The sequence below is a fragment of the Colius striatus genome, chromosome 3 (assembly GCF_028858725.1).
Source record: "Colius striatus isolate bColStr4 chromosome 3, bColStr4.1.hap1, whole genome shotgun sequence".
Classification (NCBI taxonomy): domain Eukaryota; kingdom Metazoa; phylum Chordata; class Aves; order Coliiformes; family Coliidae; genus Colius; species Colius striatus.
The window spans coordinates 74,770,670-74,789,609 of NC_084761.1; the positions used below are offsets into that span (position 1 = coordinate 74,770,670).

At 41.2% G+C, this 18,940-nt stretch overlaps 1 protein-coding gene across 2 annotated transcripts in view; it reads left to right on the forward strand.

The window, feature by feature from the left end:
* The window catches only part of PDS5A (PDS5 cohesin associated factor A), a 79,946-nt gene extending 66,102 nt beyond the window's left edge, over window positions 1-13,844 (forward strand). Inside the window, exons 28-33 of one of the 2 annotated variants that reach the window (XM_061992593.1) lie at window positions 569-688; window positions 1,766-1,828; window positions 6,398-6,543; window positions 7,761-7,866; window positions 10,462-10,814; window positions 12,626-13,844. In XM_061992593.1, coding sequence (XP_061848577.1) covers window positions 569-688; window positions 1,766-1,828; window positions 6,398-6,543; window positions 7,761-7,866; window positions 10,462-10,814; window positions 12,626-12,629 — 792 coding nt within the window. In that variant the 3' untranslated portion in view covers window positions 12,630-13,844. Of the gene's footprint in view, window positions 1-568; window positions 689-1,765; window positions 1,829-6,397; window positions 6,544-7,760; window positions 7,867-10,461; window positions 10,815-11,877; window positions 12,521-12,625 lie in introns of those variants that run through there. The other variant, XM_061992594.1, reaches the window with a different exon arrangement.
* The last annotated feature ends 5,096 nt before the right edge of the window (window positions 13,845-18,940 follow it).

The window sequence follows — 18,940 nt, forward strand, 5'->3', positions numbered from 1 at the left end:
TGTGAAAGCACTATCTGAGACACTTTTATGGTCTCTTAGAGTGTGTTAATTGCGAACATAGGCTGTGTGTTGCCAATCTCCTTTGAGAACCTTGCTGACATTATCCAGCACATAATACCTAATGAAGTTAATAAACAAAATTTGTTACGTATTCCTGTTACTGCCTGCCTGCCTTGTTTTAACTCCTACTGTCTGGATTCCCAACATAAGTATCTTCTGTTCTTGGGGGAGGAAATAGTATTTAACGCTGGCTACTGTTAAAATATTGTATTTAACAGTGGCTACTTTTAAACCTATTAGTTAATAGCAGAGATGAGAAACCATTTATGGTGAATTGATTGAGCCTGAGCTTCTATTGTACTGCATGTGAAGTATTACTATGTTTTATTAAATGGTATCCTGTGAAAAATTGAGACTTCTATATGTGTTTGAGGAGCCAACAGTATGGTTAATGATATAATTACAAAATATGTCAGTGGTGGTTATTTTAACTCAAAGTTATAAAGAGTTGCATTCTCTGTATAGTGTAAAAACTGAAATTCTTAAAAGCATACTTTTCTTTCTTCAGAAATTATATACAGTATGCGATGTAGCACTATGTGTAATCAACAGCAAAAGTGCTTTGTGCAATGCAGATTCGCCAAAGGACCCTGTATTGCCAACCAAATTTTTTACGCAACCTGAAAAGGTAAGTTTGTTAATTTAATTTCCAAAGTAATACGGGGAAATACTTTAATTTTTGTATTTGAGACCTGGTTATCTCCATAACATAATATCATGACTGGGGAAAACGCATATATTTTGTTTTTAACATCAGCTTTATGCTACACTGTGTATTATGAACGTGTGCCAGAAATGCGTGTAACCAGGTGATAACTAATTAGAATAAATGTGATCTCTCAGTATGTGCTAACATATTTCATTAAGGTTTTACAAGTGCATCTGAGAATATGAGAACATATGTCTATTCTGACTGTATATATGAATTAGACTGCAAAGCAGAACAAAAAAGGGAACAATTTGAATGTTATCTGGGATATGTTTATATCAGTAGTTGTTTGGTTATTTTGCATGCTGTGCAAGTTGGTCCTTTTACTGCCTAGTAATAGTCTTGGCGAGTACAGCTCTACTGTCAACAATTGCACTGCAGTTCTGTAAGAGACATGCTTCTAGAAAAAGTAGAACCAAAGTAAAACTCTGGACCAGACCTGATAGTTTAGTTGTACTAAAGAGTATGTTTTGCATCTTTCAGTGGCTTAGACTGTTAATAAGCAGCCTTGCCAGAGGCTGTTTAAGAAAAATTAAGTTTGCTTACTTCATTGTGAAATGGCAGATGCCACGGTAGCAAGGAGCCAGTGTCTGTGGTAGCTTCCTGCATTCAGATTTAGCAGTTTGGTCTGTGCAGACTGCACTCAGGTCAAAGTGGCACTTCTTTTTGTCTCTTTGCATTTGCCATTAATAATACACAAGTGAAAAAATAGGGAGGACAATTTTGCTTCATTTCAAATGACTCGTCATTCAAGAAGAGAAAACAATAATCCCAACTTCAGATATGACATACTGTCATTGAGTAAAATCTCCAGATTTTACTGGTTTGACCTACCTTTATCAGATTGATTCATTTGTTAGCAGGTCAAATGGTGTGAAATATCTGTAGCATTTGATAGTAGCATCTAACTTGAGAATTCAGTCATGTATATGTAGAAAACAACAGCAAGAATGAGAGATCAAGCACAAACTGATTTCTATTTTATTTTTTATATAGGATTTCTGCAATGACAGGAATTACATTTCAGAAGAGACAAGGGTTCTTCTTTTGACAGGAAAGGTACTGTATTCTGACAAGTTACAATTCTTTGAATATTACTTATGATTCTTTTAAAATGTCCTGGACTGCTGTAGTTTAAAAGTGGTATTAAGAGTTTGTGTACAATAATTTGTGATTCTTTTATTTGATGACATAATTAGTGACTTTAACATACTACGTGGTGAGCACACACCACCAAGATTTGTTACCTGTGTGTTGAGGCGTAGGTTCTTGATTAACTACAGCTTTCACAAAGCTACAGGATTTCTATTATTCACATAAGTATGGCATAAAGTTGTGATGCAGATACTAAGTTGTGGCACTACTAGCAATGGAGGTCTTAAACTTTCAATCTCGGTGTTTTTAATATAGGTGTTAATGCTGTTAAATCATCTGCAAATGTCTTATAGCCTTTTGAATGTCTTATTTTAGACTTAATTTGGCTGCTACCTTCACAGGGAGAGAAAATACCAAGACTTTGGCAGGGGGTGGGGGGCACACAACAGAAAAAAAGTCATAAAAAACAACCTATTTTTATACCTTTTACCATTAGCTGTCCTTTCTTAGGATTCTGAAATAGTCTTTCTTAGGTTCTAGTTAAATTATGTTGGAGTGCTTTTTAGTCTAGCTCAAAAAATGAAAAGGTTTCTGGTTGGCTTGGTTTTGCTTTTTCTTAGTTAAAGAATGCTGGCTGACCTGTAAAATATAAAAACCCTGAGAACAGTATAAATCATGGCTTTAATGTAAATTTCATGTGCATTTCTTGATTTCCGTGTCCTGTGTTCTATTAACCATTATTGTATTAGTTTCTAAAGTCTTTAGTTAGAGCCAGAACTTTGTGGTAATTCTTGATTGTAAGAGTGGAGATTGCTCTGTAAACAGCTGTATCATTTAAAATTGGTTATTCTCACACTGCTTTTTCATTTGTACAAAAAGTTTCTACTATCAGAGCAGTTCATGTAGGTGAGGTTTGCTCAGTTGGCAGAATCCTGCCTCTTCTTTGTTAACCCTGTGACACCAGCCTGGATGCTACTCAGCAAGCTTGGTTAATGTTAGGAAGGGAGGAGGCAGACAGAAGACCACTTTCGTTAGCAGCAGCCAGTACCGAACTGGTGCTTTCAGTATCTTCAGAAGAATGTATCTGTCCACACCTGCAATTGTTTCACCTTTGACAACACTGAAATATAATTTGAAGCAGGTTTAGTTGGCCACATAAATTTACTATGTTCCTTTTCTGGTAAGGTGTTCTGTAATGTTGGCTAAAGCTGTGTCTTAACTAAAATGTCTTGCTGGTATAAGATAGGCTTCTCTCCTGAATTCTGTTAAAACGGAGTTAGATTTAGGGGAGAGGAATGTCTCATACCAAACTAGTATTATTTAGGTAATTTTCAGTATTCTGGGAAAACAAACATTTATTCCACGCTCTAATAGAAGCACAGACACGTGCTTTTTCTGCCTACTTCAATTTTAGAAACTGCAGATGTGTAAGGATACCCCACTGACAAAGACCAATGGTCTTTTTTGGCCTGATACTGTTTTTCCAGAGGGACCCATACAGCATGGTTAGGGAGAGTGTGCGCTTTAGCCACTTTCATTATAACCACCTTCTTACTCCCGCAGCATTCAGAATGTTTATAATGGGATGCTAGACTCTGCATAGAATCATGAAATGGTAGGGGTTGGAAGGGACCTTTAGAAATCATCTAGTCCAACCCCCCTGCAGAAGCAGGTCAACCTAGACCAAATCACACAGGAACATTTCTAGGCAGTTCTTGAAGACCTCCAAGGAAGGAGACTCCAGAACCTCCCTGGGCAGCCTGTGCCAGTGCTTTGCATCTGCATCTGTGCCTATTGGTTTTGATACCTGCCTGTTGACTCGTTCCCAAATTTGTCTGCTTTGGCTTTGAACCTCCCAGTGCTTTGCCTTCACAGCCTCTTCTGGCAGAAATTCACAATGTGCTTGTTGCATAGAAGCACTTTCTCTCTTCAACATTTTTCTCCCTCCTGTGAGTTTTTTATAAAACATTCAGTAAACTGAGCAAATAAAATATTGTAAGAATAATATGTTTAAGTAAATGTTGTGCAATATTAGCACTAGGATGATGCAGCTACTGAACACGTGCTCAGTAACAGGCTGTTTCTACAGAGATTGTTGCAGTTTTTTGCTAACCAAATGTTTTCCAGCATCTGTGATATCTCTCTCATCTGCTCCCTCATAACTTCCACACATAAGAATTATGTCTTCATAGGGGAATGTCTTAATTTATTAACTCAATCTCTGAGGAAATGTAAAAATACATGAGGAATGTGACATGCCAGTTATGAAAACTTCCTTGAATCATCTCCAGAGACAAAATAAAAAACTTCCTGCTGCCTACCCAGCCTGACCAAATTGGTCAACAGACAGCAGCCAGAGCAAGATCTAAAATACCACGGCTGTATTGGAGAATCCCAGAATAGGTAGATGGTATTAAATATTTTACAGTGGTTTTCTGCATAGTAAAAGTATACATATTTCCCACTGTTGTACTGAACCTTATTCTGCAAAATAAAAAGCCTTTCCCAGAAGTGCTTTGCTTTGAAAATGCAGAATGTTAGAACTATAGAATATCTCAAGCTGGAAGAGACTCATAAGGGTCATCAAGTCCAGCTCCCTGCTCCTCACAGGACTACCTAAAACTAAACCATGTGGCTAAAAGTGACAGATGCTGCTGGAACTCCCAACCAGCATAGTGCTGTGACCACTTCCCTGGGGAACCTGTTCCAGTGACCAACCACTCTCAGTGAAGAACCTTCTCCCTGATACCCAATCTGAACTTCCCGATGCAGCTTCCTACCATTTCCTCGTGTACTCCTCTTCTGCTGTCCCTCTTGAAGAAGCTGTAGACTGTGATGAGGTCACCCTCATCCTTCTCTTCTCCGAGCTGAACAAACCAAATGACCTTAGCCACTCCTAAGTCTTGCCCTTGAGGCCTGTCCCCATTTTGGTAACCCTTCTCTGCATACACTCTTAGTAGTTTGATCCGTTTCTTATATTGAGACACCCAAGACTGCACACAGTGCTCAAGGTGAGGCCACACCATTACAGTGGAGAATGGGAGAATCACCTCCCTTCACCAGCTAGCCATGCTGGGCTTTGTGCACCCCAGAACGCAGCTGACCTTTTTTGCTGGCAGGGCACACTATTGACTCATATTCAACTTACTATCAACCCAGACCTCCAAATCTCTTTCCACGGAGCCGCTCTTCAGCCTTTCATCCCCCACTTTGTATTATATAACCTGAATTACCCTGTCCCAGGTGGAGAATCAGGCATTTGCTCTTGTGCTCTTGTTACAGTTGGTGATTGTGTAGCTCTGTAGTCTATCCAGATCTTTCTGTAAGGCCTCTCTACCCTTGAGGGGGCCCACAGTCACCTGTAATAATACTATAGTTTAGTACATACGTAGTTTATAATACTAGTTTAGTATTGTTGGCAAACTTAATGTACATTTGACTCCTGCATCTAGATCACTTAGAAAAACATTAAAGAGCACTGGCCATAAAACTGAGCTCTGGGGAACCTGGGTGGTGATAGTCCACCAGCCTGATGTAACTTCGTTGACTACAACTCTTTGAGCCCAACCCATCAGCCAACTGCTCACTCAACACGTTACAGACTTATCCAACTGCATGGTGGACACTTTGTGATTGACTGCTCCTGTGTTTCTAAGAGATGGCTCTTAAAAAGTTGACCAGCGTTCATGGACCTAAATACCCTTAAAAGCAGATCCCCTGGGGACCTTACTGACTTGCTACTTCAGTAGCCCAAAGCTTGCTCTCCCCATATCTAAGGTCAAAGTTTTGCTAGCAGTTTTTCTTCTGTCATTAATGATTTGAAACTCAACTGCTTTGTGGTCGCTGTCACCAAGACAGCCACCACTCACCACTTTTCTCTCTCTGTTTCCAAATGACACCTTTATTAGTCAGCTCCCTTAGTACCTGCACCAAGAAGTAATCTTCAGCATGCTTCAGAAAATTCTTGGACCTCCTTGTCTCCACTGTATGATGTTTCCAGTTGATGTCCAGGAAGTTAAAATCACCCATAGGGACAAGAGGACAAGAGCAGTTGATCTAAAGACATCCCTTAATTCCATGTAGGATAATTCATTGGTGTTGTCATCCTGGTTAGATGATCAATAGCGGACTCTCACAACATCATCTGCTTTATTTGCTTCCTCCTTCATCTTTACCCAGAGGCTCTCAACCATGCTGAGACTGAAAGGGGTACTGCCACATCCTTCTAGTCTAATATTACCTAACATTCTGGCTTTCATTGAGACTTCTCCAACTGCTGTCCCCTTGAAAGCATGAGAGGGAGCAAGGCAACTGATGGAGCGCTCCGAAGTTGTAAGAAACACAAGTAGGATAGACGGTGGTTTTCAAATAAAGATGAAGTCTGCAGCAATAAACTGATGGCATCAGGACTGAGACTGTTAATCCACAAGAAGTATTTTAAAATGTTCAGGAAAATATTTTCTAAATGAAGTATGCGTTGGAAGTTTCCTTTTTCTATTTATTTTGTTTAAGATTTAAACATTTTTCTTGTAGCCCAAGCCAACGGTTGTGTTAGGCACAGTAAACAAACCGTTGTCTGCCACTGGAAGGAGACCCTACATCAGGACTGCAGGATCAGAGACTGGGAGCAATATCAGTGTAAACTCTGAGCTGAGCTCTTCCGCAGGAAACAGATCAAGGTACAGGAGTTTGAAGTTTCCTTCATCACCTCTTTACTTGCTGTTCTCCAGCTTGCTAAAATGTTTTAGGACAGGAGATGATTTGATGTGTGTGCTTATATGTTTGAAGAATGTCTTTATTTTGTCTGTTTTTTTAAAGTAGTTCTCTTTAGGTGAAATATCCACCTTTGCCTTTTGTTCTGAGGGTTTATTTTAGTAGGCAGAAATTCAGTAAGATGTTCAGATGTGGCCTGCCTGTAATTACATGCAATATAACAGAAGCGACACTATACTGTCTGAAGCCTTGACTGTTGATGTTCATAATGTTTTTACATTGGAAAATACATTAATTGAAGAGACCACCTGTAATTAATACTAAGCTGCTTTTGCAACTCACGCATTTTTGATGTATAAATTGGGATGAATCCTGATTTGTAACAAGAAACATTTTTGATGTAGATGAAATACTCTGACCTATTTAAGATTAAGAAAATTTAAAAGAAATTGCTGAAGAGGACCAGGATCTCAGTGGAAAGATGCAACAAATCATTGTAATATTCAATCTTTCTTCTAGTAAGTGTTATTTTTATGTGGATCCAGAGTTTTTTAATTTGACATAAATCTGGAGAAACAGTTTACACTTTCAAATTTTAAGATTGTTTAATTTGCATTGGAATTGATAAACGGGCTAAGATAAAGGGTTAAAGAAAGCAGAGAAAGTCCACTCTAGCTGCTACATTTTGTAAGATCAAAAGGAAGTATAACTTTGTTCAGAATTTGTCCTGTAAGTGTGCATGATATGTGTTGTCATAGTCGTGTTTTTTGGGGGTTTTTTAGACTATTTTCTCTCTCAAACTATTATATGTTTGTGTAAATTACCTTAAAGTTTGAGCACTGCCAGTCTTTATTTTCCTTCACTACCTTTGCCAGTGCTGGCTTTTTCTATCTGGAGAAAGAACACAGCTTCAAGTAGAGTATTGGTCCTTAAGTTTGCAAAAAGAATTATATGGCATTGTCTGTGATAAGAGATTTGGCTCAGTGACTAACCAATCCCTTTCAGACCTTTCCCAGTTCTGGGAAAGAAAATGTAAGTGTGCACTCGGGTGATTTCAACTCTTTTTAAGACTAATTTAGCATGTCTGCACTGATTTATGGTTTATTTTTTGTTTTTTTTAAAATAATTGCAAACATTTATCCTTTTTTTGTTCTGTTTATTTTGTCGTCAATGATGCCACCAGGGAACAAAGTTCGGATATATCAGAAACTGGGGTCAGTGAAAACGATGAAAATCCCGTGAGGATTATTTCAGTCACACCAGCAAAGACAGAACCTGTGAAGAACAAGGTATGTCTGGGGATTTTCTGGACTGTATCTCTGTAATAAGCTTGGCATTGGGGTTTAGTCAGTAATGTATTACTGCAGGGGATCTCTGAGGAACTAATAATGTCCCGTTTTATTTCACGTAGTTATATCACTTTCCTAGCCTAATAGAAGACCACTGTTTTCAGAGCTATCATTTCTTTTACCCAGGGTGATTAACAGAGCTCATGTGTTCAAAAATAGCACAGGCTTTTTTTGATGGTACTTCCTTCTTTTTCTCTACAAGTCTCAAAGATTCCCACCTTTATCGTGTGTATTCCAGTAAAAATAACAGAAAGAGTGTGATTCAGAGTGAAGGTTGACACCAGTAGCCTAAACTGCAGATATTGTCAGGAAAGTTTCTAGTGATCCTCTAGCATGCAGGAAACATCCAACTTTTGGATTGTGTTACAAACAAAATATTATTGAAACACTTGAGGATTTTTAATGCTTTCACCCCCTTCCATTAGAGAGAGAGAAGATCTTGCCTAAATCATAGTGAGTTTTTTTAACTTAGAAAACATATAGTTGCATTAAATGTTGTAAAGGTAAATGTGAAGTGCTGCACCTGGGTTAGGTTAAACTCAGGTAGCAGTCCTAGATGCTGAGATCTGCCTGGCTGGGGTGTAAATTGGCGGAGAAGGACCTGTGGGACCTTTCAGTGGCCAACCAGGGAAGTGTGAGTCTGCAGCCTGCCTCAGTGAGGGGCCTGGGCTGCATCAGCAAGAGCCAAGACAGCAGATTCCACCCTCTTTGGCATTCATTAGGCCACACCTGGAATACTGTGGCCAGAATACTATGTTCTCTCCAGTTCAACACAGGTACTGAAAAACTGGAGAGAGTTTGGCTGAGGACAACCAAGATGATAGAAGCTTGGAGAAGTTGTCAGATGATGAAAGGTTGAAAAGTGTTGGGCTTGTTCAACCAAGAAGCTTTGCGGGAATCTAATCAGTTTTCCAATACGTAAAACATGTCTGTGCAGAGGATGGAAGTATTCTCTTCTCAAGGGTGCATGGTGACAAGACCGAAGGCTGCAGGCAGGAGCTACTTCAGGGGAAATTCTGTCTGGATGCAACCAGGAAGGAAAAAAAAATCATCTATAGTGTGAGGAAAATGAAACACTGGAATAGGGTACTCAGAACAGTGGTGAAATGTTGCTGTTCACAGCTTGGCTTCTCAAGGGCCCTGGATAACCCCTGAGGCCCTGCTCTCAACAGAAGGTGTGACCACATGATATACATAGATCACTTCCAACCTGGATGGTTCTGTGATTCTAAAACCAGATTCTTATAATAATGTAGGGATACATAGATGGTTCAGTTTAAGTTGTTCTATATCTACTCTGTTTTGATTAGATGAAATCAGAGTAAGAAGTAGGTGGTTTGGATTTGTGTCATCACATAGAAAATTTAGGTTTTTCTTAATATTTTAAAATAACATCCACATGATATTCACAGCTGTGAGGTCATGAAGAAGAAAAACATCTTTCCTGGATTTCAATGTATTCTTTTTTGCCCAAAATAGTTAAGAGAAGTTAGACACAGCTTTAGCTGAAGTTTTCAGAGTGGTTACCTGTACAGTTCTTATGAATAGCAGCTGTAAATATCTGCTGGGAAGCTGCTAGAACAGTAGTAAGGGTTACAGAGAGACTGCCTGACTTATGTAACCATTTCAGAAATAATGGTAGTGTATTTAACAAAAAAAGAAGTCCTTGGTTCAGACACAGCACTTGTAAAAGTGAATGGCCTTCATTGTTTTGTTTGACATTGCTAAGTCCTGCCAGCCATACATCTGTAGTACCCTCTTCTCTGCTCCTCCAAACTGTTTTGGAAGCAAGTGTTCGAATGAAGGTCTCATGTCCTGTTGCTTCCTCTTTGTTTCTATGTGAATGGTTCTCGGTGTAGGGACCTGCTCTGCCACTGCCCTTTCTGTTTCACATAGTCAAGATGTGGCTTTGTGAGATTTAATCACTTCCATGACCTTGTTCAGTGTATTGAGAAAAAATGTGCATGTAGGTCACACCTATTCAGACATGACACAGAATTAACAGACAGCAAGTTTCATTTGTGACTGGGTCTTAATCCCTTTATTCCTCACAAGCCTTGATTTCTTTTTTCCTTTTACTGGCACCTAGGGCTTTAGTAATCCATACCTTCCTGAAGGTTGGTCTCAATATTTGCATGTATTGAAGTAAATACCATTTGTTATACCAGAATTGTTACTCTTGCTCCTCGGTTCTCTCCTGGCAGTTGCCAAAGAAGCAGTAAAAGCAGCTGATCCAGAAGAACCCTCATGGGAGGGGCTGAGATCGAGTCTTACTGAATCTTGCTCAACCTCACTTTCAAGCAACAGAAAGATACACTGGGTGCAGATATTAACATTACACACAGGACAGAAAATCCTTTTGTAAGGTTGATGTCCAAAATCCCATTTAGTAAAACTTTTTACTATGTCTTGACAACACTTGTGACTTTTTAGCGCTGTTTTCTAAACACACCTTTTGGTTGGAGGGAGGTAACAGTTGGAGTTTGCCTTTGGGAGTATCTTTTTTTCTTCACATTTGTGATTTTTGCTTTCTAGGAGATTAATTCTGACCAGGCCACACAAGGAAACAGCACTGAACGTGGGAAAAAAAGACCGGCAACAGCATCTGGAACCGAGAATATTCATCAAAAACCTGAAGAAAAAAATGTAGATGAAACAGGACCATCACTCGCAGCAAAAACCAGGAGAGGGCGTCCACCCAAACCTGAACCTCAGGGTACCACTGCAAAAAATGAGGAAGCAAATAAACCACCTGTCAGGGGAAGGAAAAGGGCAGCAGTCAGCCAAGAAAGTCCAGGGAGTTTAGAGGCAGGTAATGCCAAAGCACCAAAACAGCAAGACACAGCAAAAAAGCCAGCAGCAGCACAGAGACAAATTGATCTACAAAGGTAAAAATGAATAAATAATAAAGTGCATGGGTGTGGTGGGCCTTTCCTGACTCTAGGTAGAACCCCGAGTTTACGGTTACAGCAGACTTATCATAGTTTAAAGGGCACAACTAAACCACAATGATTTATAAACACTATGGCCAAACGTATGTGGTGCTGTGTTGAAGGCAGCTGGAATCAGAGAAATTAATTTGTTTGGTCAGAACAGAGGATAATCAAACCTGTTTTCACCAAATTTTAGGGTTTTGTGTGTTACATCCCCTTGCCAGCAGTGCTGTGTAAAAGAACAAAGAGTGGAGGGTGTCTCAGTGCATTCATTAATACCAGATACACAAGAGTTCAGGTGCTCTGCTCACTCTTTGATAATAAAGGCCTGGCAACTGTCTGTCTTTAATGAACAGAATAAATTGTAATCCTAACAGTAATTATTTTCTGATCTCTGGAGTCTGTGCTTACCGTTTCCAGTATCTTTTATATATATATATATGTATATTTTAAGTAAATCAAAAGCAGAGTTTGGAACTGTGTAAACTATAAAACAGCTCAGGGCTGGGAATTTATTATTCAAAACTCCACTGTATAAATGTCTTGATTTGATTTCTGATACAAACCACACAAATGCACGTAAACGTTGAGATGGGTTTAAGCTGAATCTGGCACAGTAATAACTTCAATGCAAAAGTGTCCAAAGTTGTAGTAGAGCAATAAGATAAAGGCAGCAAACCAGTGTGCTGGAAGAAACCACAAATTAATCACTGTAATGGTTTCTTTCTAGAGATTTTGTAAATTGAACATCTTGCAGACAACTTTGATCAGAAAGAATGAATTGCCTTTTCCACTCACAACAAGGTTCATACATGAGCCAACCAAATCTTTCAAGAGAGGGAGATGTGTGTGCTGCCTCCCAATGTTTATGCCACGAGCGAAGTGTCTTTAGGTCTTCATAACAAATTGTGCTCTCCGTAGCCTTTAATCAGTCACCTGTGTCAAAGCTTCTTTTAAAATATGTAATACCTCAGTGTTTCTTGGAAAAAAATACCAAACCATTGTTAACGTTTTTCAGAAGCCAGGTGCTTGGAAGTGATGGAGATTCACTGTTGGAGATAGACTCAAGTCCTGAATTTTCCCAAAATGCAATGGATCTATTTAAGGCCTGTGGGAGCAGCCAGGAAGATACTGAGGATACAGAGATAGCAGAGGGAGGCTTCCCTAAGGTGTAGCAGGCATCTTATACAGGACAATTCTGTGGTTTTTTAATTGTAGCTTATACAGTAAGAAATCAAAAAAATTGTGTCTGTTTTCTAGAAGAATGTCTGTCAAGTAAAAACAGCTGTGTCTGATAGGGGGGTTTTTCTTTTAAGTGTGCATGTACAAGTTACAGTAAATAATCGAAAATCATTTGAAATAGTGGTTGTTCTTAAGTAAGACAGGCTCTTTGTTATAAACCTGGGTAAATACCATTAATGGAACAAGTTACCACTCTTGCCCTCAGACTCCAGCAAAAGCTGTGCATAAACTTATTTCTGCTGATACTGAAAAAAATCTCGCTCAGTTAGAGAACTGTTATTCCTCAGCTTACGTATTTCCAAGCTTATCGTGAAGCTGTTTCCTTATACAGTAAGGAAATTCAGTTCTAGTCAACTATTTATGTCATTGTTGAGAAGATACCACAGGGAGTTATGGAAGAATCACAATGTAAAGAGTGTGAAAGCTAAAATGGAAACAGCGGGGGCAGAGTTTTTATTTGGGATCGATTGTCATTTCCGTGTCCTTACCATTAACTTCTGTTTCCTTTTCTCCCCCCGCAAAAGGTAAAAAGAAAACTTGCTCGAAAAGGGAGGAAATGAAGGCCAAATAAAGGCATGCTCCAAGCTTCTGCAAAAACTAGGATTCAGAAATTTCCTGTACAGGAACTGAAATTACTTCAAAACACACAGCTTTCAGCTCTGAAACCAGGAGGAAAACTATGCTTCCCTTTCACATGAAATTAATCCTTCTCAATGGAAATGTAAAGCAGAAACTCTTGAGAAAGAGGCTAAAAGCATCTGTACTTATTTCCCCAGAGACTTTTTTTTATGAAAAGTCAATAATTAAGCAAATTGCTTAACACTTGGTTCCAGTTCCTGCATTCTGGAGTTTAAAAGTGTATTTACACCATTCATGTTCATGCTGCATTTTTGTTTTCTAAAGGAAGTCAGAGGAGGTCCTTACACTGACATTGAAATTCATGATCCTAGAGCCAGGTATTCCCATATTTCACAGAAAAAGTAGAAGCCTACTGAACGGATTTTAAACGAGACTAGAGGAGAAAAAGAGAAAAAAACCACAAAAAAATTTTTTTGCTTTCCTTTTGGAGACTGTTTTATGTATAATTCTTTCTGCCTGCCTACTTTTCTGCAAAAATAAGATGTACAGATTTCAGTTCCCTGCTATGAAAAGTCATGTGGTGGCAATTTTATAAATGTTGCTTTCTGATTTTTATCAGAGTGGGAAAGTAATCACTTAAAATTATTATTAATTCGCAAGTAGACATTTCATTTTTTAATTTTTCCCTCCATTTTAGTTTAATATAATTTGCAATAAATGTACATATTGATGTTTGTTTTATAAAAACATATATCACTTTTAAGTGTTTTTACTCCTGCGGTTCTGTTGGAATATTCTAAATTTTAAAGGAGTAAAGACAGTCCAGCATTTGATTTTATAATGTTTGTCACCAGATTTTTATTATTGATGTAAAGAGAAAAAAAAAACAAATCGATTTTTAAAAATAGTTGGACTTTGGCAGCTTTGTAAGGAAAGTTGGAAATGTTTAGGATTGCTCTCAATTTTAAGCATTGTGCTGATTGGAAGTAAGTCTGTTTTGCATTTTGTCTTCCTGTCCAGGCTCATTTTTTAATGTTTATTTTAGAAGATTGTTGCATCAATATTACGTTTCCTGGCATTGTTCAGCATAGATACAGTGTACACTTTTATGTACACGTGATCATATTTAAGTTTGTTGCATAAAATAAACGCTTCTAGGTGTCATGTGGCAGTCTTCTTTTAATTTAGTTTTTTTCTTTTGGAATTTTTTTTCACAGAAAACTCCCTTGCTCTATCTGTGCATGGTCTTGGATGACCCTAGAAATACACTATCGAGCAAAGAAGTTGCAGTGCAGCCAGGCACATAGTTTAAAAGGTAGCTTTTCCAGGTGATGGTACAGCTCTTTGTCTTTAGGTGAAGTTGCACAGGAAGAGGTGGGTTGGTCTGCAGAGTGACAGCCAACACTTCATTCGGTTTCCCCGTGCCTCAGTTCCCCATTTCTCTTCTGCAAATTGTTTGGAAATCCCTTGATTCACTGTGGAACAGCTGGATGCTGTTGATGTTAGTTAAGGGTTACTGGCTCTTCTAAAAGGGGCAGGGCAAGTTTGTGTGCTCTGAAACAATGAGCGGGTCTCTCTGATGGAGTGTTTAACTGGTGTTACAGTTTTTTCCTCTGTAACAGAGAAAACCAGGCTTCCTTCACAAAGCAGTGTAAGCAGTCTGCCATGCTTTGACATGAAGGACTCGAAATGCATTTGACAGAGGGAGACCAAGAGAGACTTCAAGAGCATTTAATTACACGTCTGTCAGGGTTTCGATTTGTAGAACTTGTCCCAGATGAGGCTACACACAGAATTCCTCTGCCCACCCCTGCTTCTCTCTCACCAAGGTCCCAAGGGTGATGCAGTTCAGAGCTGCCTCAGCTTGGGCAGCTGTCTGTAAGAGCAGCATCCCCAAGGGCTGTGGGGGCAGCAGGTAGTTGTGGCCTTTAATGAATCCAGGAGGGGAGACCAGGCAAAACTTTCATACACACATAATTTCTGCACTGCTGGTGCTGCTTCTGGTGCGGTAGAAATAAAAGCTAATAAAGAGTAATAGGTCTAAAACTCTGGAATTAAAGGCAAATCATTCCAAAGAAAAAGGTGGGGATTTTGTTCTTGGCCATCGACGAGTTGCTAAATATTGTACATTCGAATGGGGACTCTCTCACTGTAACCAGAAAGAGCTTTTCTCACCTGTTAATGTGTGACAAAGAACAAAAGGAAGCTGAGTAAAACCTGTCTTCGCTGCTTTTATCCAGTGTAGGATTTAAGGGTGCTGAGGTTTCTGTTCAGTTACATCCAGCTTAGTTCTCATCACCTTTAAGTTCCCATCATCATACAAGTGTGGCTTTGTTTCTCTGCAGACATACTTTTATTTGAGTTCCTTTGTGTCCTCTGATGCCTGGACTGCACGGCTTTCCTAACAGTAAGGCAGGAAGGCTGTTCTGAGAAACTGCTTTGTGACCTGCTAAATTAAACCTCTACCACTCAACAAAACTAAATCTGAATAGTTGGTTCAGACAAAATTCAATTGTGTTTTCCAGAGCAATCTTAAACAGGAAAAATAATGTGCATTTCAAATCTTTTGTGCACATGCTGACAAGCCTCTAGGTTTTAGGACTGATAACTAACAAATCCTTATCTAAAATGTACTTCCAGCCATTAGGTATTTGGCACACATGGCCAGACCAAGTTCAACACCAGAGGGGCTTTTGAGTTTCAAGGTAACTGGTGGGGACTATCACAGCTGAATGTCTCCTCTAAAGATCCAAAAATATCTGGGATCACCAAACATTTGCAGTGCACAGGAAATTTGCTCCGTTCAGAACCCATCCCCATGGATCTGAGTTCACCTGCCCGGGGGCTCCATCACTACGTTTATCAGCAGGAATAGGTTGGCTTGTGCACGGAAATCAAGTCCCAGATCAGTGCTCCAGGAAACGGCCTGAACTAAAGAAGCTGAACTATGAAGTCTGCTCTTCAGCCAGGCTGCAGGTGTGCGTAGCTGGTAGCCAAGCATTAGTCACAGAACAGCTGGTCTCAGCCCAAGGAATTGTACTTTAGTGCAGGAACAGGTTTGCACAGGGAACAGGAAGGTATTAAACAGCAATCAGCAAAGTCCATCCCTACAGCAGCACTCGGGATGCCTCTTCAAGCCTTTCTGGGCTTCAGTTTCTAATAAGGAAATTTGAGTACCCCAAGTACTCAAACAGTCAGAGGGAGGCTCAAATAGTGAGTTAAAATATTCCTAAACTTCCACTACCAACAGCAGCTTTCGTTCCTTAAAGAGTTTTAAAGCCTGACGTTCCCTTTGCTTTGGTTCTTGGAAGTCAACAAAGACCAGACTTCCTCTGCAGCAGAATTTAGAAGTCTTGGTGCAGAAGCAGAGGTGATGGCTCACAGTCTCTCCCATCCCTGCTGCACAGCCAAAATCTCCTTCTCCTGTTGTTTTACAACATGAGAGACCAAGGAGGACAAGCAACCCAGTTTCTTCCTTCAGTCTTACACTCTGGGATCTGTTTCTAAGTGAAAGTTGGCCAGTCCCACAGCTCCCATCAGAGATTCCTTAGCACCAAGTCACTGTGGTGACCCACAGGATGACTGCTCTCAGAAGTCTGACTCACTAGAATGCTTTAAATACAGAGCATGAACACCTCTCACTCAAGTTCCTGGCCTTATTTCCTGCAGTGTGAAAGGAAATGAGTACTTTTTTGGCAGTTGTAGCTGCTTGTAAAGAAATGAGTGGGACTGCAGCAAAAGGTGGGTTCAGGCTTAATCTGGTTCAGATAAGCCTCCCCCCAAGTCAGGCCCCAAAAGCAAGCCAAAGTCCCCTTGGAGCATCCAGGCTGCCTCCAGTTACTGGTGAGAGCCATGTGTGCCTAAAGCCTCAGAGCCTGAGTGCCACAGGCCTGCCCAGGCTGCCTATGAGTGAGGGATTCCTGGAGCTTCTTCCTAGGCAAGCACAAGGCCAGCATCGTGCAGTTGCCTAAGAAGAAGTCTTCCTGCTCGTCTGATGGAAAGACCTTCCTGACCCATCACAGAGCATTTTCTCTCCGGTTTTGCGTACCGCAAGAGGGAGGAAGAGTGAGGACTCCTAGACACCCCTTAGCTTTGACAAGATTGTGATTCCAAGCAGCTGTTCAACTTGGAACCTGAAAAACACCCGCTGTGCAGCGAGATCCACGGTCAGCAGAGCCAAGACACCCATGGGCAGCACAGGCACAGCCTCTGCTATGTGCAGAGGAGGGACAGCCCTCAGGAGCCACGGCTGCTGCTCAGTGGGAACAGAGGTTATCCAAGCCATGGCATGAAGCCATGCTGGCAGCAGTGTAGCTTCAGCAGTGTGTCAGCTGAGGCAAGGCTTCTGACCAAGTAGCTTTGCATACCCAACAGCCCCAAGAGCTCAGGTGTGTGTGTGTATTCATAACGCTACAAGGCGGGCTTGCTCCAGAACAAGAAATACACGTTTTGCTCCTTAAGCTCCCACATTCAGTACTCCTCGCCTCAGAAGCAGAGGCTGATGTGTGCAACAGCCAGGGCCTGGCTGGGCAGGGGGCATGCAGGATGGCACCCCCCCGGGAAAGCTGGGACACACAGGGTGTGCAGGGTTTATCTCCATAGCTTTGGGACGTATCTGAAACTGTAGAGGGCTGCTGGTAGTCTCAAAGGTCTCCCTGGGCATTGCGGGTATCCTGACTGTAGTGAGCTCAGGGCCCTGTTCTGTAGGCACATTTCTGAAGGAAAACTCAAAACTACCACTTGTTTTGCTATATATTCAGGTCCCTCTGCATCACCCATCTCAGTACTGTCCCCAGACCACACATGGGGTGAGCCAATGGTAGTGTCAGAGGTCTGAGCCATCAGTCTTCTCTGAAAAGGTTTACGTGCCATCCCTAGAACGTGTGCAGGATGCCCTGCTCCCTAAAGGTAAGCTCTAATCCACTTCCTCAAACAGCAGGAGAAGTTGTCACTGCCCAGGTGATTCAGGGCTGCTTCCCTCTATCAGTGTTCCCAGGAAAGGAGAGAGCAAGCTCTAGTCAGGATAAATTATTCTGGATGGTGGCAGTAGCCTGTTCATCCTTCCCCACGTGGTTACACCAGGACAGGACTTGGGCTGAGGAGACACAGAAGGAAGCCCTTCTGCAGACCAGGGGAGTGGATGTGACTGCAACAGCCCTTTTCCCTCCCATTTTCTCACCGTTCTGGCAGCAGTACATTGCTATTTTGTGTCTGAGCCATAACATTTCTGATGCTTTTTGGGGGATGCATTCACAGTTTATCAGGCTCTGCTTTAGTAACAACAGTTTAAAACTCTGCTTTTCCCACAAGGACTCAGAATAAGTGTCCTCCCTGAAGTCAGCAGAGGTTGCTGCTGCTACTCGTTCCCTGTGGTTTCTCACAGCACACCGGCCATGCAGAGCCTAGCCCTGGTAGCCTGTACCCTACTGCAATGTCACCTGGTGTGTGAGCCCACACACTCACCTCAGGAGCTGCCCCAGAGCCTCTCAGCATGCACCAAAGGGCCAAATCTCAAAGGGCTTTAGGGAAATTTTCTGGTCCAGCGTCACACCTACTACAAAAGTAGGGAGTATCTTTAATCCTTTCTGTTTTCCACAGGTGTATGAAACACCAAACCCTCACAGACTGTGCATGCTAGATCATGGTGGCATTTACGGTCCTGTTGTGTTGACTGTGAGGTAGACATGGTTATCTCTCTGGCTTTCCAAGTCTCAAAGATGTCTTCCTGCTGCTGTCAGCCATCAGAGGCTATCGCTGGGTATCGATACCCACATGGGATACTGTAAGTGGATGGGAGCCAGGCTCTTCTCAATGAAGGCACAGCAGCTTGTGCATGGAGGTACCGCCCTAAAGAAACAGAGGGTTGATTTATTCATTTCAATATTTGTCTCTGGGCCCTAAAAAAGGATGATGATTGTTTCCATTGAGCGTTACTTGTGCTTGGTCTTCTCTAGTATAAAGTTTTGTCAGGAGCTTCACCTCGCAGCTGGAGCTTTTCCCTTGTGTTTGCTTTCCCTGCTGTCTGCCCCTTCTGGGGGCACCTGTGACCCCAGCCTTGGCACCTCCATCTCCAGAGCTACGATCACAGGCATAGGGCCTTCCTATTAAACTTAGAGAGAGGGCCTTGCCATCTTGTTCAGAGCTCAAGTCTATTTATTTGGCCACTCTTTGGCCTTAAAACTCGTCAACAGCCCTGATAATGCGCTCCTCCTCCAAAAGACCCCTTACCTTGTTGTGCCCAAGCCTCTTTCCCCTGCCAC